At 40.8% G+C, this 21,771-nt stretch overlaps 1 protein-coding gene across 1 annotated transcript in view; it reads right to left on the reverse strand.

Moving 5' to 3' along the window:
- Positions 1-21,771, reverse strand: part of LOC120540226 (forkhead box protein P1-like) — a 526,994-nt gene that overhangs the window by 361,912 nt on the left and 143,311 nt on the right. The window contains exon 6 of the mRNA XM_039770790.1: positions 4,273-4,468. Within this exon, the coding sequence (XP_039626724.1) occupies positions 4,273-4,468 (196 nt within the window). The remainder of the gene's footprint in view (positions 1-4,272; positions 4,469-21,771) is intronic.

Raw genomic sequence — 21,771 nt, forward strand, 5'->3', positions numbered from 1 at the left:
TGAGAGGCAGAATAATTTGCAGTTATAAAATTTTCTGCCAAGATGACAGATTAATTTTAGATCAGGGTTGACAACAAAAGTTCATCCCAACAACCCTAAAATGAGACACACTGTCTAGTTTCCCTGAAGTTTGTTACAATTTTAAACTACATGAGAAGTGAAGTAAAAACAAAGTCCTAGCGCCGCACATGCTAGCATCTTTTCTGAAACTTAAGCGATTTTTGTCCCAGCTCTGCAATATAAGTGCAATATAAGTGTCTATAGCTTCAGTCTCTGCCAGAGATAACTCTGAGGAACTGGGCAGGGCAGCAGCAGGTGTAGGAGGCAGGGATGGTTTCTTAGATGATTGAAATATAAAAGGTCTAAAACTCCTCCTTTCATATCTGTGTAACTAAGACTGTGTCATCCCAACCTGACTTTGTATTCTGTGTGGCATATCAAAAATCCTGCCAAATTCTTTTAAGAAGTTATCTAATTCTTGGATGAGTGGGCGTTTATTTGCATATAGGGCTGAAACATATTTCAACTGTTTATCTGACATTAGTGATGACATTTAGGCAATCTTTACTTTATAGACTTGGAGAGTTTTGGGCATCAAATTAAAGACCAACTTATACTGACTAATGAAGCTCACATTTTTTTAGGATCTACAAAAAAATTCAGAGTAAGGTATTACAGGTTACTTCACCTTTGTACCTGAGGTTATTCCTTTAGCTGAATCTTTGAAGCTATTTCATTTAAAGTATAAAGCATTTTAGCAGCTAACCCTTTTACTTATTCTTTATTAGTCGCCTGTTTTTGAACCAGACAATTGACTTGATTTACCATGTTTACCATCTTGGGAAGGAGATGTGAACACAATGTCAATGAACAAAAAAAGAAATACAGGTAAAGAGAATTAAACAAAAAATACAGGACGCTTTTTAATTGCCACATTTTCGACCAAGTTCACTGTTAACTAATCCACAGGAGAGATTTCAAATTTATCCTCCCTGAAATACTGAGCATCAGCAATATGGCCATATTTAATCTGAAGGTAATTGGCTTGACCCGATCCCAGGGCTGACCCATGTCCACAAGAATCTTAACCAACCATATATTTTTTTTGTTACTTTCAGGATAGAGAAAAAAAATAAACTTTTGGGGAAGAACTTGTGAAATGATGTGCTATAGATACGATTGAACTCATTTGTAGAAAAAAATCAAGGATGAAAATTTCACTGTCAAACAATGCAATACATTTCATTTTGTTAAGATTTCCCAGGACATTCTAAGACAGATTTTTGACGAAACTCAGGCTAATCCAGCAAGAATCGGTCTCCAGCTGAATGAGCCAGCTAAAATGTCAAACTGTGCACACTTGCTGGTTTTTTGTTGTCACATGCATGCTGGTCAGTTGAAATAAGAATTCTTGATTAGTGAATGATGTGGGTTTGCTATGCACAAATGGTCTCCTGCTAGCTCTGGGTTTACAACACTTGTGAAAAAGAGCACTATACATTATTTTATCCCACTGTGTTCTTCATCATTATGCACTGGTAAGCAAAACCATTCCAGGTTACTTGAAATGTGTTTTGAAGTATGTCACTGAAGCTAAAAATTTTAAACTAAATCATCACTTTTTTAAAGTTTTTTGTGATTAGAAGTACTCAGAAGAACTCAGAACATGCTACACTCCTTTACCACACTGATGGCTTTCGAGAGGCCTTGTTTTGTCTTGAGTTTCTGAAATGGAAATGGATATTTTTCTTGAGAATGAAAATCCCTGTTTATTGAACACTTTTGCAATAAGAAATTAATTGAAACATTTTCATACTTAGCCAGAATTTTTCTCATTTCAATCAGCTTTATGTTCAAATGCAGGGAACAGGTGTTACTGCTATTGATACGTGGGATAAAGTGCCAGGTTTTCAGGTGAAGTTGGATATTTGGAACAGGAGGGTTCCCAGCAGCAATCACGTAAATTTTCCCAAACATTCCTGAACTTGAAGTGTATATTTGTCAGCACCTGGTTGTTTTAAAAACCAACTTAGATGATTATTTTGATAGTGTAATATCTGATAATGTTACATCTTGGATAATCAATCTTTTCAAGACTAGACTGGAAGATATTAATAATGATAACCTTTGTAAAGACAAATGAATGAATCTCCAACAACTGTTAGTGACAAATTTAACTCTTGCAATAGGAGACTTCTTAAAGTTTTGGTATGGATTGACTGAAGGATTTCCTTTGTTGGCTAAATGAACCTTGAAATCATTGTACCATTTGCAACTACTTTTTTGTGTGAGAAGGGTTCATAACATTGGTGGCTGTTAAAATGAAGCAACAACCTTGATTACTACCCAAAGATGATATGAGGCTTGCTCTTTCAACAACTGTGCCAAGAATATACAACATTTTAGGTGAAAAGCAAGAACAAGCAGCTCGCTGATTGATATTTTCAAATTTTTTACACAGACTGGGAGATGGACATTATTGAGAATCAAAATCAAGACACTTGCAGAGGTCAGTACTAAATGTAATTAATGAAAACGAACAAAACACAATATACTAACCAAAAGAACAGTTGAAAAGTAACTCCAAAGTTTATAAAACATCATTGATACACTATCACTGACATGAGAATGTTTTGGAGGTATCCAGTACCTTGGCGATCCAGTTAGTCTGTGACACTGGCCTTTATAGTGTTTCAACAGTGACATCTCACATTGTAACTCCCTACTGTTCTAAGCTAGTAACCTGCTTCGCAATGGTACTCACAACAACACAAAAATGGTGATCTCCATTTAAAATCAAAATTACGACATGGTTAAACTTAATAAATAAATTAAATAATAAAAACCTTTTGACTTTTTTACAATTCCCCAAATAACATAAGAAACAGATTACTTGTCTTTCAAAATCCCAAATGGGGAAAATTAAAAAACAAATTAAGAAAACTTTAAAAAGGCACACAATCTTGACATTAATCATATAAGTAAGGAGGGCGGCATGGTAATATGAAGATGCAATTTGCTTGCAAAGAGAGAAGAAGGTTGACCGGAGCAAGGGTTACAGTCCCTTTTCTTTCATGGCTTCAACAGATTTTGATAGACTTGTTGGGCCAGTTGCCTATTTGGCTGTTTCACCAGATTGTCGACCTGTCCTCTTCATTCCTTAATTTCATAAGGCCCTTGCCAATAAGCCATTAATTTGGAATGAGAGGTAGGAATGTGAAGCATGACTTTCTCTCTGGGATTAAAATCAAAGAGTGTCATGTCGTGGTTATACAGGCAGGCTTGATTTACTTGCGCAATCTCAATGTTTTCTTTTAGAAGAGATCTGAATTTAGCAAATCCATCACATAATTGTGCAATTTACTCAAGAGTATTGATGGAAGGGGCGGCACGGTGGCGCAGTGGGTAGCCTGCTACCTTGCAGTTAGGAGACCCGGGTTCACTTTCTGGGTCCTCCCTGTGTGGAGTTTGCATGTTTTCCCTGTGCCTGCGTGGGTTTCCTCTGGGTGCTCCGGTTTCCTTCCACAGTCCAAAGACATGCAGGTTAGGTGCATTGGCGATTCTAAATTGTCCCTAGTGTGTGTGTGTGTGTGTGCCCTGTGGTGGGCTGGCGCCCTGCCCAGGGATTGTTTCCTGCCTTGCGCCCTTTGCGTGTTGGCTGGGATTGGTTCCAGCAGACCCCCGTGTCCCTGTAGTTAGGATATAGCAGGTTGGATAATGGATGGATGGATATTAGTAAGCTTAATAAATGACAGGTTTCATTCAACAACATTGTCTTTTCTGAGCCCTTCTGGAAGATAGTTGATGTATAACAATATCAACAGATTGTGTGAATAGCATGAAAGGCTTTGAATCTTTTAAGACAGTTTAGTTAGTCAGAAAAACCCAGTGCCTTCTAAATATTTTAGAGACTGCAAAGAAATGGTAAATGTATATGTCTGTGTGGCGTCAAGGTTCATTAAAATCAACTAGGCATGCAGATTCAAGAAATAAATACACTGTTGCTAACATATCTGAGGATACTGAAGTTTTCTGTCTTCATGCTTGGGTCTGGTTGAGAGAGAGCTACATGGAAGAAAGCTTCACTTTCCTAATTTACAGCATCACTGCGCGAAGCATAAATTAGAAAAAGAACTGAGGATACACATACTCTTTTGCAAAGCTACTGCTCAGAGTGTTTCCATCCACATACATAAAGTATGTGAGTCTGCTTAATGTAAACTAAGACTGCTCATAAGCAATCAAAGTTATGTAACATGTAATAGCACCTACTGTTCTCTTTTCTGCATTTGACTCATTTGATGTCCATTTGAAGCTGTTTGATGGTTAACAATTGAAGAACTTTTCGGCATAGTAGGTGACTTGACAGAACTAGCAGTCAGATCAACATTGTTGTGGCTGTTACCAGCACATTCATCTTTTCCAGTCACTTCTTTCCAGAGCTGCTGAAGTTCAGTGGAAATCATTCCTAAAATACACATATTAAATAAATATTTCAGTTTAAAAAAGTCTGTCTAAAATGCATAATAGTATGTACTCTAAAATAACACATGCACAAGTGGCAAAAGAGGAGAACAGCATTTTTCAGTCTTGAATGGTATAAGAAGGTCCATGTGTTCTCTTTTCACTTTATAGAGAAGTTATATTGTGGATAATATAAATCCATTTTAAAAGAAACAGTTTAATGCAACAGATTACATTCATGATGACAATGTACATTTGACACACTATAAATTCAAACTTTCTTCAGATTAACTTAACATATATAAATTTATAAAAAAAACTGAAATGCAGCCACAATTTGAAAACAACTGAAAACTTAAAACAAATCTCCAAACAGTGAGTAATGAATAAAAAAAAAATTATGAAAGAAAACAACATATAATGAGTATAAATCAAAGCACTCTGTTGCTAGCTTTTGATTTCATGAGTTGAACAGTTACAAGAGAGAAAAAATATAGCTGAAAATTCATAAGTCAAAAAAGGTGCTATAGGAATAAATGTATTATTTTTAAGAACATTTTATTAAGAGAATAAATAAAATACAGAAAGAAACCTGATGTATGAAATCACAAGATAATCAGATTAACACTCCCCCCACCAACGCAATCCAACCCTGTGAGGTTCAAAATTGCAAAAAATAGAGAAAGTGTCTGAAGTAGTGTCTGCATGAGAAAACGGTAAGAGCAGTGGCCACTGCCAGACTTAAATTGAAAGGGAGGATAAGTTCCCTTCATTGATAGCAACCAGATAGCCATTCAGCAACAATCTTGTTGACCAAAACCCTCTCCCTGATGTTGGAAACAGATACTTCATTAATCCTCACTGACAATAGCTAAAAAAGAATTAAGTTATAGATTGAAAATCTCCAATTTGTTAAATTCTAATGTTTGTGGTCCAACTCATAATCATAACCACACGCATTAGATTTAGTTATAACTCACAGAGTTAAAATTTAACATTCAAATATTGTCCTATTCAATGAAATTATTGCTGATCACTAATAACTTAATTACATTTGATTTGGTTCTGCCCTTACCAGTACATTCACAGATTAAACCAAAAACATTATGACATCTAGGTTGTAACTCTGCTTCACGATTTGCAGATACTTTGAGTAAGCCAAGTGTAATCTTTGAAAACAATTTAGATCAGCTAACATTGAATTACAATATGACCTTGAGTGATGATTTGGACGCAGTGCATCCCAGATCACGGCATCAGAAGACAAACCTAATTACTAGCTTAGAAAACCCTTTCTTGCCATGCATTCATCACTTCAGAAATTTTAATCCTGGAACAGGACAGAAACCCACTATTTGTTCCCCAGATCCAGTGCCAACAAAACTAGTAAAAATCGCAATAGATGTTCTTTCAGAACCAATTCTTAGGACTATCAATAGCTCATTATTGCATGGTGCATGGCCCATTAGTTAAAAAAAACAGACCTAGACCCACACATACTTAATAATTACAGATCCATTTCAAATATACCATTTCCCTTTAAATTACTGGAAAATGTAGATACCAATCAGCTTCAGTCTTATCTTACACATCAGAATTGATTTGAGAAATTCCAATCTGGTTTCTGCACCACTCATAGTACAGGAACAGCACTAACAAGTGTTGTAAATGACTTTCTGTTATTCTCTGAACAAGGAAATTCCGCTGTAATTATGGTGTTAGATTTAGGCTCAGTGTTTGATACCACTGACCATTCTATTTTACTACATGGGCTGAAAACACATTGGGCTTACAGGAAATATTCTTGCCTGATTTGATTCTTATTTATCAAATCGATTGAAATACATACAGCAATGTGCTGAAAGTACTCCATCATTAAACAAAGAAGTTAGATATGGTGTCCTGCAGAGCACAATACTGGGACCTTTACTGTTTTCACTTTACATGCTTCCACTGGGATCTATCATTAGAAACCATAACATTAATTTTCACTCATATGCAGATGATAGCAAGTTACACCTTTCATTTAGATCAAATGAAGTTTCTCTGTTGTTGTCCTTAATTAAATGTGTTAGTGAGTTAAAGGAGTGGATGATAGAACTGTTTGTCTTTGAACCTAGACAAATCAAAAATGTTAGTTATTGAAGAGAATGATGTTGATCGCAAGAATATGTTGTCATTATTTATACTCAGTAGGAATCACCATTAGTTTTACTGAATCAGTCCACATTCTTGATGTTGTCTTTGACACTAGCATGTAATTTAAAGAGCACATTAAAAAACTGCCCAGAATATGTTTTTTCCATCTTAAAACAGTTAGAAAATGAAGGTATTTTCAGAATATGCAGGATATTGAGAAATTCATGCATTTATTTCTAGTAGGACTGACTACTACTAACTAATGCTGCTTCAAGAATTATTACAAAAACAGGAAAATATGAACACATAACTCAAGGAAATACAAACACATAACTCCAGTTCTTAAGTCCTTACTCTGGCGCAGGTTAAGTTTAAGGCCGATTTCAAAATCCTCCTTTTAAAATATAAAGCCTTAAATGGCCAAAGTCCTGCTTACTTATCTGAACTCATTATTACTTACAAACCAGAGCGCACATTAAGATTCAAGATGCTGGTCTGCTTATGATTACAAGGATTAATAAAATAACAGTGGGAGGTTGAGCTTTTAGTTACAGGGCCCTGAAGCTGTGAAATGGTCTGCCTGCTACTATAAGGTATGCCCCTTCAGTCTCAGGTTTAAAATCTAGGCTGAAGACTCACTACTTCAGTTTAGCATACCCTGAGCAGAGCTGCTGAATAGCTACCCATAATGCATCTCTGTGGATAATAAATAGTAATAAAAACTCATTAATATTAAAATATTAGTCATATAATATTTATAAATTGTTACTAAATCCTGTCTATTCTGTTTCTCTTCTCAGTACTCACATGTGGCAATTTGTGGCACTGCTCTACTGCCAAGTTGTTTGCCTACCTATAGAAAGGTCATCTTTAATAAAGGAGCACTCGAATCATTGGGTAGAAGGGTCCTTTCATCAGATTGGCTGGAATTTAAAAAAATAAGAAATGACATAACAATGAGAACATTCCTATTTACAGCTTTACCTTCAAATACTTTCTTGCTCTAGATATCAATAGACTCTAACTTCAGACCTCCAGAGGTCCACTCCATTGAGGAGATTGTCCTTTATATTATTTGTCAAATAAACACAGCCGGTTACACTATGGTTAAAGTTAGCATTTGGGGAGGGTTATCTGGCTCAATTCAAGTAAACCAAGTGATAAAAACTTTTAATGGAATTGGCTGTTCAGCAGAGCTACTGAATTGTGGAGCTGCAGAAATCTGCACCTGGACTCATCTCCTGGGCATTGCAAAAGTGCATCTGAAATGATAGTGCTATAAAATACACCAAAGTATTTGTCCCTGTTACCTTTTATTATAATATTACTGACTCATGTCACTGATTGCAGCTATTAAATGATCAAGGATATAAACAAAATAAAACCCTGGGTCATATACCCTATTGATTTTATTTGAACATGGTGGCATACTGTTTAACATGACCAACGAAAAAAACTCATAATTCTGGCCCACCTTAAATCCCTTTGCCCCTCTCCGTCAGCCTCTTTTGTCTTCTAAATATGTCGATAAGCAGCAAGCAGCCTGCTATACTATCCCCCCTACCGCCTCAGAACGGGCAAGAAGTTCTTCCAGTTCCTGCCTTGATAGATCATCTGGGAGTGAGGTACCCAGAATTTTAAGGAGAAATAATTTGATGTGTGTTTTGTGTCTACAACAATCTGTGTAAAAATATCACTAAAACAGAAACATTTTTCATGTTTTAGTAATAAACAACAAAATGTAGACATGGACTGTATAATGTGTGAAGGCTGATGGCCTCACTTTACTTTTTAATAACGTCTTTGTTTTTCACAATCGTAGATACCGTCGTTCTCGGCATCACGTTGTGATGATGCGGGTTTGCTGTATGCTACCCATCAGCTGTCGGGTAGCCCTTGAACCCTACACCGTCGGTAATGTTACTGATGAGCTTAGCAATGTGGCACAACAAAGCAAGGGGATGGCAAAAAAGTGCAAAGTGCTTTTATTAAAACAATCAACAAAACAAGGTGTTCAAATTAAAGTGCAGTGTCCAAAATTTAAATAAATAATCCATAAAATCAGAAGTGAAATGTGGAGGTTAAAAACAATAGAATAAGGTCTTCTTAAAAGCAACGAGATTAAAATACAGCAGGAAGCATTCCTTTAAAAAAAAAAAAAACAACAAGAAGTGTGGTGCCTTTTTACCTGGCGGCCCCCCTGCTTCCCAACAGGGGAGTTAACCTACTTGCAGCTGACCTTCACTCTGCCTACTTCAGCTGTTCAGTTCACCTCTTCAATCCCTGGTTCCGGTAGGCTCCTCCTGACAACGACTTGAGATCCACAGCGACAAGGCCGCCCACACTGGGGAATACACTCGCCCAAGTCCCGACTCCCGCTGCCTTACACGGAGAGTCATCCTCCTTCCGGTCAATCCCGCTCCATGATTACTCGGGAGTGACCACTACTACTATTCCCTGGGTGTCGGCCCAATACCCAGGCTCCCTGTTCAGCTGCAACCCTCTCCTGCACTCGCTCGCTCTCCTGCACCGGCTCTCTCTCTTTCTTTCTTTCTTTCTCTCGCAACCTCCCGTCCGTTCTTTCTTTTTCCTACCCTTCTAGCCGACTCGCGTTTCTATTTATCAAGATAAGCAGCCCCAGGAACAATAACGAATGCGGATGGTCTCTCACCTCTGCATTTAGGTGAGAAATGCCCACATCGTGAATCACCCTGAAAACGTCTTCAGCCACACAAACACCACGCCCCCTCACCAAGCCGCGGTGATTATTTATTTTAAAACTGGCCTTTGACAGGAGCTGTGGACCCGCTATACCACACACGTGAAAATTCACAAAGAATTATAGCGCAGGTTGTTTACTGAATGCCAGCAACTGGCGCATTGACGTTCGTAGGCAGTCGTGGCTTTGTCTTGAGAGAGGAAAACAAGGTCATATACCAAGCAAAATTTTTCGTGTCCAAACAGGACGTATACCAAGTTGGACTTATTCCAAAGCGGACATATACTGAGGTAACACTGTACATGTAAAAATTTGCGTTTTTTTTTTTCACTTTTACTCTCTCAGTCACGATCACGATACAACACCCCCATCCTCTGTATGTAAATGTATGGCATTTTAAAAAGTTAGCTTCTTTTCAGTTTTATTCTCTCAGTCACGTTCACACTTTCCCTCGATCACCACCCCACCCCCCCCTTCTGATCTGACTCTAACTAACAGCACTGTATAAATTCATACCCGATCTGATGCTGTTCATTTTTAAATAATATTGCATTAGTGCAACAATGTTTTTTGATTGGTACTATTCAGGACATAAAATGACTTCTTCAAAATGTTACATATATTTGTCTGTTTCTTTTTTTACCCAGTGCTGCATTGACATTGTTCACCAAAAGGCATGAGCTTATTCAGAGTGGCACGAGCACGCAGGTGGCCAGTTGCTTGTGCTATAACACATTTGACTTGCCGGTAATCAGCGCACATGTACTGTACAAGGCATGCATGGGAGCCACTGAGAAAAGAAGAGTGTTCTTTGCTCAACTTGCAGAGGAGCTTTGTCATCGCTTCTTACAAGAAAAGGCGATGGATAAAGCAAAAGAGGATGCAACATGGACAAGCTTCTGTTCCAAGACCGCCGCTTACTCAGCCCCTTCAGTGTAATAGTAACCACAGCACAGAGAGAACTGTGTACATGGCAACAGGTACACATGTCGTAAATATAGAAAGGACGGCCCTTGGTTGTGTGTGAACTGTTACCATTTGAATATGATGATTGCCTGTTGCGCGGAACTGACCTCTCTGTACTATTCTTTCCTCTGCATGTCCTGGAGCACAAAAGAAACAACCCCATGCACCCAAAAGTGCACACTGGCAAGATCGGAAAAAAAAATGCGGTCACTGATTACAAGCGCAAGATGTTTTGTGAACGAATATGAATAAAATGAATAATGTTGCATCAGTGCCACAATGTTTTCTGAAATGTACTATACAGGTCATAAAATGAGTTATTCCAAATATCATATATACCTATGTCTGTTTTTTTGTCAGTGCAGCTTTGACATCATCGACCATAAAGCGCATACTAATTCAGCGTGAGCAGGAACACTCAATAAAACTAAATAATAACAAATTCAAGTAATGGTGAGATACGAAGAAGGCAGATTCACCAGCGTTTGTGTGTCAGCTTTTATCCCTCCAGATCAGAGAATTTCCAGTTCCATTGTCTCAAAACACCACTCACATCTACAGTTATTCCCAGTTTCAGATAAAAAGTAACCGCATCAGATCTAGGGGGTTGGGGGGTGTTGTGTCGTGATCGTGACTGAGAGTAAAAGTGAAAAGAAAAGGTTAATTTTTACAAGTACTATAAATTTACACTGGCTGGAAATTTGTGATTAATATCTATAATGATTTAATAATGAAATTAATAATGAAAAATGAAAAACGCCATCTCCAGCACCTTGCCGCAAGTTTTTGAAAATAATAGTGCTGTGATTTAAAGTTTAGTTGATAATTAACACTAGAATACCTGAAGCCTATGAAAAAACTTGCAATCCTGGGCCACCTTAAATCCATTCGCACCTCTCCATTAGCATCTTTTGTTTTGTAAATGTGTCGATCAGCACAAGCAGCAATCAGTCTGCTATCCCATCCCCCCACTGCCATAGCTCAACTCAGGCTCCCAGCTCAAGTCTTGTTTATCTGGTTGTAAGGTTCCTGGAGAGGTACAGGGTAAATATAGTAATATCTTGATATTCAGAATACACATATTTCATTTGTGTCCCATGTCTATAAGGATCTATGTAAATGTAGGTTAACAGGAAATGCGAGAAATACAAGAAATGTTGAACACCTACCTAAAATAGAAACTTTTTTCATGGTATAGTACTAACAACAAAAGTTTGACATGAAGTGTATAATGTGTGAATACTGAAGTCCAAATATCAAATAAACACTTTCACAAAAGGTACACGTATGACAAAACAAGTGTGCTTTTACTTAACAATACAGGGTACAACACTGACATGACCACTTTGGTGGTGCAGTGGTAAGACCTGCTGACTCATAATCAAGAGGTCATGGATTCAATTCTGACCACTTCCCTGAGTTACCATTTTGAGTAATGAGCTGCTCTTATTGTTACTATTATACAATACGTATTTTGTGAGCTGGAGGGCTGATCACACCCCAAATAGATACAGACGCCCCTGGGAAAACCACAAACCCTGAAACACTGACTACACATTGCTCCTTATCCTTGCACTATAACGCGTAATACAAACCTCGCGGTACTCCACCGACTTATAAGCCTTGCCTGCGCAAGTTTGGAATTGATTGTTTGCTTTTATCTCTTTCTGCTCCTAGCGGAATGGTCATCTCTGACTTGTCATGGAGCATGTTTAAGCTCATGTGTTTGCGTGTCTGAATAAAAATCCTTCTTTTTCTACGACCTTCTGTGTCTCTGTGCAAATCTGTGACCCAAGCGTGACAAGTGGTACCAGAAGTGGGGTGACTTATTTCAGAGGTCTAAAATATATGCACTTAAAGACTGGAAACTAAACATGGATGACCCAATCCATGCGCAAATTCAAGATTTGATACATAAAGTGCACTGTTGGTTTGAAGGAGACGTGATGGAAACAGTTGTCGTGAATATATTACTGGCCGGCATACCTGAAGTTCTTCGAGATGAATTTCTACGCCATGATATTAAATCATTAACGATTATGTCCAGACGATTAGAGGGTTCACAGTCCGCTTGGAGAAAGAGCGGTGGATTTCGTGCTGCTTTGCAACCTGTGAGCGAACGTCCAGGACATTCTCGCTCGATCGACAAGCTGCAGGACCTGAAAATCTAATGGGGTCAGGTAGGACCCGGAAATCCAGTCGTAGATGGGCGCCTGTTTCTGGGGAGACAGCGGCAACAGGGGCGAGAAACCGTGGACACTACAGAGCACGTCGGCGTGGGCGTCGAGAGGATATTTCGAAACGGAGCCGACCGTAGATGTTTCCGATGTGATCAGCTCGGCCATTTGGCAAGAGAATGTCGCTTGTCTCCAGCTCATTCAATGGAGATTGGACTGGCCGAGATTTGTTGCTCAACTATTACATATCCGGATGGAAAAGATGGCTTGTTGATCCCGGTGAAATTGGGGACAGAGAAATCTCAGCATTGTTAGACTTCGGAAGTGACCTTTGTATTGTGAGACGAGACTGTCTTAATGAACAATGCCTTAGAGACTGTGAGACTGTAAAAATACGCTGTGTACATGGTGATGTTAAAGATTATCAGACTTTACTTCTTCCTTTAACTTATAGGGCGCCACTTTAAGGTTTGGTCTGCCGTTTCAGACTCGTGCCCTTGGCCATTACTCATAGGACGGAGAAATGCCCTTTTTCGAAACTGATTAATAAATGTAAGGGACCAGTAGTCCAGTCCACTAATGAACTTAGTGGGGAGGGAGAAGAAGAAGAAAACCAAGACGAAGAACTGGTAGCGGCGGGGAAAATCTAGAGCCCAACTTAGATATTGAACCCGATCTCTCCAGCGAGACGGAGGAGGTCACCCCCGACAATCTTCCAGAATGGGCTGGTCCTTCTACATCTTCCCAGATTGCAAACGCCTCGAACACAAACCGGCGTTAACGAACAATCAGATTTTGTGCGTTTGCAGCATACTGATAGCTCATTAGAATATGCATTTAAACAGGCTGCCCTGCTAATGACTCTTATTACCAAGAGCGTAATTCGGGGTGTGAAAACCCCACACTTTATAGAAAAGGACGGTTGCCTTTTCAGAGTGATCTCAGATCATTTGGAGGGAATTTATTGAACAACTGGTGATACCTGAAGCACATAGGGAAACTGTTTTGCATCTGGCACATTCACACATCTTGGGGGGGCACCTCGGTGCCGACAAAACTAGAGACCGGTTATCAAAACGATTTTATTGGCTTAATATGGGAAAAGATGTTGAACGATTTTGTACTTCATGTCCAGACTGCCAGATCGTCTCTGCTTATAAGCCTCCTCGGGCTCCCCTTTGTCCTATGCCCATATTGGAAGTTCCCTTTCAGCGTGTGGGATTAGATATTGTGGGACCATTACCTAAGACTAAGGATGGGTACCAATATTTGCTGGTGTTGGTTGATTATGCGACACGATATCCAGAAATGATTGCGCTGAAAAGGCCAACTCTTGGCTGTAGCCAAAGCACTATGTGAAACTTTTACTCGTATTGGTATCCCTAGAGAAATCTTAACTGATCAGGCACACCTTTCACTTCTCGCGTGATGAAACAATTGTGTGACAGCTTTGCTATTAAGAAATTGAGTACTACTGTTTACCATCCTCAAACGAATGGTTTAACCGGCGATTTAACAAAACATTGAAACAGATGATCAGGCGAGTTGCTCATAATGATCCCACAACATGGAACACTGTCCTACCTTTTGTTTTGTATGCGCGTGCGAGAATCACCACAGGCGTCCACTGGCTTGAGTCCCTTGAGTTGTTATTGGCAGGCGGCGCGAGGCATCCTGGATGTGATGCGTGAGGAATGGATAGGAAGCGAGAGAGCAGCTAAGGTCCAAGCTTTGCAGATCGACTAATTTCGTTGCAAGACAGAATTTCTATGCTTTCCTCTATTGCTGTGGAACACCAACAACGAGAACAGGAAACTCAGAAGCGTCTTTACGATAGGGCAGCAAGCTCCGTGAGTTCAAACCTGGCGATCGTGTTTTGGTACTGGTTCCCTCGGATCCACACAAATTCTTAGCTAAATGGCAGGGCCCGCCATTATTGAGGAGCGTATGAGTCCGTAAATTACAAGGTTAGAATACCAGGCGGCGCAAACCATTCCAGATTTTACACATTAACCTCTTGAAGGAATGGCACGACCGACAAGAGGTTAACACTTCCTTGGCTGCTGTTTCTCAGACCGATGTTACCATTGGTAACGATCTTACTGACACGCAAAAGACAGAACTGTTATCTTTGATAGAACGGAACACTGATGTCTTTTCAGATTTACCAGGCAAGACTAACATTACAAAACATAAAATTACCACTGCACCTGATGTTCGCGTACAGATGCGGCCGTTCGGATACCGAAGCGCGAAATATTGTCTTGAAGAGGTAAAAAGATGCTGACACTGGGTGTAATTCGTGAAAGTAAAGTGACTGGTGCAGCCCAGTCGTATTAGTCCCAAAGCAAGACGGTTCGGTTCGGTTCTGTATCGATTTCAGGCGCTTGAATAAGGTCTCTAAATTGATGCTTATCCCATGCCCGTGTCGATGAACTGTTGGAAAAACTGGGTCAGGCGAGCTATATCTCCACGCTAGATCTCACGAAAGGCTATTGGCAGGTGCCTTTAGAGGCTAGCAGTTGTGAGAAAACGGCATTTGCGACTCCTGACGGACTCTATGAATTTACAAGACTACGTTTGGTCTTCACGGGCACCTCTAACTTTTCAGCGTATGATGGATCAGATCCTACGTCCTCACTCTGAATATGCTGGGGCATACCTTGACGATGTCGTGATTTTTAGCAATGATTGGAAAACACACTTAGAGCGGCTTCAAGCCGTTCTTGAAAGCTTGAGACAGGCTGGCCTTACTGCTAACCCTAAGAAATGTAAACTAGGCATGTCCGAGACTCATTACTTAGGCTATTCTATGGGCAAGGGTTTACTTAGGCCACAATTAAGGAAAATAGAAGAAATGCTTGTTTACCCGAGACCTGAGACACAGAAACAAGTACGCTTTCTGGGACTCGCTGGTTACTACAGAAAATTCATTCCAAATTTTGCACATAGAGCTGCTCCTCTTACAGAACTTACTAGAGGCAGAAAAACCGACCTATCTGTGGACAGAAAATTGCGAACGTTCTTTCAACGATTTAAAAAAAGCATTGTCTTCTTACCCGGTTCTAAGGAACCCGGATTTCACAAAAGATTTTATCTTGCAAACAGACGCAAGTGCATTTGGTGTGGGCGCAGTCCTGTCACAAATTTTTGATGGAGAAGAACATCCAATCACATATTTGAGTAGGAAATTACTTCCTAGGGAACGCAATTATTCTACAATTGAGAAAGAATGCTTGGCAATTAGGTGGGCTGTGGAAGCGCTTCGCTATTACTTGTGGGGACAAAACTTCACTTTGGTAACTGATCATGCTCCACTTCAGTGGTTGTACCGACAGAAAGATACAAACTCTCGTCTAATGAGATGGTTTCTGGGTTTACAACCTTACAGTTTCACAGTAAAGCACCGACCAGGTTCTGAACACGTCAAGCAGGCGTATTATCCGACTAAATGAACCTGGTACAGAGAGTCGCTTGATTCACAGGAATGTGAATAAAGCTGAGGGGGAGGGTGTGAGCTGGAGGGCTGATCGCACCCCAAATAGAGACAGACGCCCCTGGGAAAACCACAAACCCTGAAACACTGACTACACATTGCTCCTTATCCTTGCACTATAACGCGTAATACAAGCCTCGCGGTACTCCGCCGACTTATAAGCCTTGCAGCGCCTGTCAGTTTTGCAATTGATTATTTGCTTTTATCTCTCTCTGCTCCTAGCGGAACTGTCATCTCTGACTTGTCATGGAGCACGTTTAAGCTCATGTGTTTGCAGTGTTTGAATAAAAATCCTTCTTGTTTCTACGACCTCCTGTGTCTCTGTGCAAATCTGTGACCCAAGTGTGACAATTTTAAGAAGAGGGAGGATCATAGGGTGATGTACAAGAGTGGAGGAAGGTGCAAACAGGTAGATTATATCCAATGCAGAAGAGTCAATCTGAAGGAGATTAAAGACTGCAAAGTGGTGTCAGGGGAAAGTGTAGTTAGCACAGGATGGTGGTCTGGAAGATGACACTGGAGATCAAGAAGAGTAGGAGAGTGAAGGCAGAGCCAAGGATCAAATGGTGGAAGTTGAAAAAGGAAGACTATCAGGTTGAGTTCAGGGAGGAGGTAAGGCAGGCAAAGGGTGGGAATGAAGAGTTACCAGACAGCTGGGCAACTACAGCAGAAGTAGTAAGAGTGACAGCAAGAAGGGTGCTTGGCATGACATCTGGTCAGAGGAAGGAGGAAAAGGAAACCTGGTGGTGGAATGGGGAAGTACAGGGGAGTATACAGAGGAAGAGGATGGCAAAGAAGAAGTGGGATAGTCAGAGACATACAGAAAGCTGACAAGGAGATAAGCTGCAAGGTTAAGAGAGAGGTAGCGAAGGCTAAAGAAAAGGCATATGATGAGTTGTATGAGAGGTTGGACACTAAAGAGGGAGAAAAGGACCTGTTCCAATTGGCTAGACAGAGTGACCAAGCTGGGAAAGATGTGCAGTAGGTTAGGGTGATAAAGGACAAAGATGGAAATGTACTCACAAGTGAGGAGAGTGTGTTGAACAGATGGAAATAGTACTTTTAGAGTCTGATGAATGAAGAGGAGACAGAGCAGAGGTTGGATGATAAAGGAGATAGTGAAGCAGGACGTGCAACTGATTAGCAAGGAGGAGGTAAGGACAGCAATGAAGAAGATGAAAAAATGGAAAGGCCGTTGGTCCAGATGACATACCTGTGGAAGCATGGAGGTGTTTAGGAGAGATGGCAGTAGAGTTTTTAAACAGATTGTTTAATGGAATCTTAGAAAGTGAGAGGATGCCTGAGGAGTGGAGAAGAAGTGCACTGGTGTCGATATTTAAGAATAAGGGGAATGTGCAGGACTGTAGTAGAGGCACCGCCGCGAATTTACAGCTAATTCCAGCAGCTCCATGTATGACTTTATCTTTTACCTTTTTTTCTCTATTTTTCTCTATTTCACTGATCACTTCTACCACTTTCTTTTATGTGGAATCGCTCCCTGGACACTTTTTACTACTTTTACTACTTGACATGGATTTTTACACGCTGAGACTCGCCTATTCAAGTAGTCAACTTAAAGCACTAAGAAGAAATGCCCACGCCGGTGTGGTTCCCTATTTACCTGACGAGGTAAGAAGACGATATCGGGGCTGCCGAGCCGGCGCTAAGATAAAAGATAAGATAAAATCCAAGCAGCTTGCGAGAAAGTGGCGCTATAAAACATCGGTGCCTTCTGTGATCCTGGGAAATGTGAACTCACTACCAAATAAGATCGACGAACTGGCTGTGCTGAAGAAAAATGTCAGAACCTACAGAGAATGTAGCTTGCTGTGTTTTAGTGAAACGTGGCTAATAATTACCATCCCAGATGCTAACGTGGAGCTACCTGGGTTTAGCACAGTTAGAGCGGACAGAGACGCAAATACCTGTGGTAAGAAGAAAGGAGGAGGACTCACTCACTATGTAAATATAAGGTGGTGCAACTCAGGACATGTAAACGTTAAAATCTCCACTTGCTGCAGGGACATCAAACTGTTGGCCATATGTTTGCGCCCCTATTACTTGCCCAGAGAGTTTGGACACGTGATTGTTGCTATTGTTTACATCCCCCCTCGAGTGAATGCAGAGATAGCTTGTGACATCATCCATTCCGCAGTTGTTAAGTTACAAATGCAGCACCCTGAGGTGCTTGTGCTAATTGCTGGAGACTTTAACTATGTAACGCTGGACAAAACATTACCTGCCTTCTCCCAGTATGTGGACTGTAACACCCGGGGAAATAGGACTATTGACCTACTGTATGCAAACGTTAAAGGCGCATACAGCGCCACCCCGCTGCCTGCGGTTGGGAAAGCAGATCATAACCTGGTTCTGCTTCAGCCTCACTACAAACCAAGAGGGAAGGCGCTACCTACAACCACACAATCATTCGGGAAGTGGTCCCCTGAGGCAGAGCAGGCTCTGAGAGACTGCTTGGGAACTACAGACTGGGATATACTGCGGGGTCACATAGTGAGAACATTGAAGAGGCTGTTGACTGCACAACTGATTACATCAAATTCTGTATGGACATTGTAGTTCCAGTAAGAACAGTATGCTGCTATGCTAACAACAGGCCATGGATTACAAGTGACATCAAGGGCCTTTTGAACCAGAAGAAAAGGGCTTTTAAAGGCAGTGATCAGTATGAGCTCAAATGCGTGCAGAAGGAACTCCAAGTCCAGCTCAGGTTGGCAAAGGAGCAGTAAAGACACAAAACACACACACAAGGTACGCAAGGCACGGTTTAAAACCATGTGCCTTCTACACCTTATACATGGCAAGGCTGATCACAAACAGTGAAAAATGTTTAGTCAGAAAAGTTAGAAATAGCTAGAATTTGCCAATTCAATTTAACGTATGGGGGTTATAGGAACATCCCATAGATTATGCACTTATCATTTAGTAAAACATTTATGTAACTAGGAACTGGCTCTTGCACCCGGCTAAAGCTGAAACAGAGCTTGTCCGCCTCAATTAACTGCAAAATTTCCAGAGGAATGAAAGGCTTTAAAGAAAAATCCTTGTGTAAAAAAGAACAGTCAAATCTTTAAACTTGACCCAGTCATACAAGATGGAATACTGAGTGTTGGAGGAAGACTAAAGAAAGCTGCATCCTGCAATTCTTCACAAACATTCATATATTGCTTCTCTTATATACACCATCAGAATTAGTAAGGGCAGATCGCTCAACTGAGTCAAACAGTTTACAAAAATCGATAAAGGCTGCAAAGAAACTCTGCCGATATTTGTGTTTGCGCTCCATAAGAACCCTCAGTGCCAGGATGCGGTCGATGGTAGACTTCTTAGGCATAAAACCAAACTGTTCTGGTTGCTGGTAGGTGAGCAAGTGATCACAAATCCTATTGAGGACAAGCCTAGCAAGGACCTTACCCGGCACAGAGTAGCAGTGTTATCCCTCTGTAGTTGCTGCACTCCAGGCAATCACCCTTGCCTTTCCAGATAGGGATGACAAGTCCCGTTTTCCAGTCAGTTGGGATGATACTTGTCTTCCAAATGGAAGCAAAGATTGCTTGCAATGCCAGGTGGACTGCCTTATCACCAGACTGGAGAAGTTCACCCTGGATACCACAGATCCCTGCAGCCTTTCCTCCCCTGAGCTGGTTCACCACCTGAACAATCTCAGTGAGAATGGGTGGTTCACTCAGTTGATCGAGCTGCCCTGTGGGACATCCTGAGGGTTCACAGGATCCTCTCGAGTTTGCTGGATATCATGGCCGGCCTGTACACTGGTACTGTGAGTGCTGTGCAGAGTGGAGGCAGAACCTCTGTATTTTTCCCAGTTGATTCTGGGATTCGTCAGGGGTGTGTTCTTGCTCCTACTCATTTTAATACTTGTATGGACTGGGTGTTGGGCAAGGTTGTGGGGCATCTGCTGGTAAAGAAAGATTCACGAATCTTGACATTGCTGATGATTCAATGATCTTCACAGAGTTAATGGAGGCTCTGATCGGGGCGCTCAAGAGACTGAGCGAGGAGTCAGAGTTTCTGGGCTTGCGAATGTCCTGGATAAAAAACAAGATTCAGGGCTAATGACCTCTTGAGCACAGCCATCAGCAGTGTGTATGTTTGCGGAGAGAGTGTTGACCTTGTTGAGAGATTTACTTACCTTGGCAGTGACATTCATGTTTGTAGGGATTCTTCCTATATAGTTAGTAGGCAGATTGGAAGGGGATGGGGGTCATGAGGTCGCTGGGAAGGGGTGTGTGGCACTCCCAATATCTATGCAAAGGACGAAGGTCCAAGTCTTTAGAGTCCTGGTGCTTCATGTCTTTCTATATGGTTGCGAGACATGGATGCTGTCCAGTGACCTGAGACGAAGGCTGGACTCCTTTGGTACTGTGTCTCTCCAGAAAATCCTAGGGTACTGTTGGTTTGACTTTGTGTCTAATGAGCACATGCTCATGGAGCCCTGAATGAGGCACATTACCTGCATTGTGAGGGAGTTACGGCACTATGGCCATGTGGTGCATTTCCCCAAGGGTGATCCAGCTCGTAAGATCCTCATTGTTGGGGACCCGAGTGGCTGGACCAGGCAAAGGGGTCACCCATGTAACACCTGGGTGCAGCAGATGTAGGGTCATTTCCGGAGGGTGGGGCTGGACCGCATGTCTGCCTGGGGTGTTGCCAACTGGGATCCGGAGTTGTTTCGTCGTGTAGTGGGTGTGGCAGCGCACTGTACCAGTGCATGTTCCCCAAATTGACTTGACTTGAGAATTAGTAGATCATTACAATGCTGCTCTGTCTGTCTGCTTTTGATACACTAGCCTTCTTAAAAACATGGACTTTCATTTATTCACATTGCTCCATGGTTTACACCTGAACTCCGTCAGCTCAAGGACATGGGCTGACAGTTGGAGCGTCTAACTAAGAAGATGGCCCTTGTTGTACTTAAGAAAATGTATTCAGATCGTATGTTAAAACACAAAAATGCTCTCTCTGTTGCCAAAACTGTATACTGCTTTAACATTATCTACACAGGAGGGAAAAATTATTTCTACAATGAATAGTCTAATTACACCACCAGAAAATGACGCTCACCATAACCTCTCTGTTAAATACTGCTGTACTTGTACTCAAAAATTGAAAAAATTCACCAGCAATTTGCTTCCTCTATTTCTACAGAAAATAACATACTTTCCAATATCATCCATATTCCCTTACCAACTACCTTATTCTCAGAGTTCAGTTTACCAGCTGAAAATAATATCTCGGAGCTTATAACAAAATCTAATTCTTCCACATGCTAATTGGATCAAGTACCTACAAGCTTTGTTGTCCTGTCTGTCACATATTTCCCCCATGATAACTACTATAGTTTACTCTTCCCTTACTACAGGCACAGTCCCCCTCTCACTAAAAATGGCCTCAATTACTCCAATTCTGAAAAAACATGGCTTAGACCTTAATATCCTAAACTATTATCAGCCTATTTCAAATGTTCCATTCATATCTAAAATTCTCCAAAAGATGACTGCTTCCCAACTTTAGTCAAATCTTTCAAAAAATAACCTTTTTAAACAGTTTCAATTTGGTTTTCATCCTAAATACAGCACAGAAACTACCCTGGTCAAAATCACAAATGATATCCTCCAGGCAGCTGACATGGGACTTTTATCAATTCTTGTCTTGTTGGCCTCCGTTCCACATTTGACACCATATCTCATCAGATACTTTTGAAACAACTAGCTAGTTTTGGAGTCTGTGGCCTTGTCCTCCAAATGTTTTCTTCCTATCTCACTGTTATAAGG

Source organism: Polypterus senegalus, chromosome 12, assembly GCF_016835505.1.
Source record: "Polypterus senegalus isolate Bchr_013 chromosome 12, ASM1683550v1, whole genome shotgun sequence".
NCBI lineage: Eukaryota > Metazoa > Chordata > Cladistia > Polypteriformes > Polypteridae > Polypterus > Polypterus senegalus.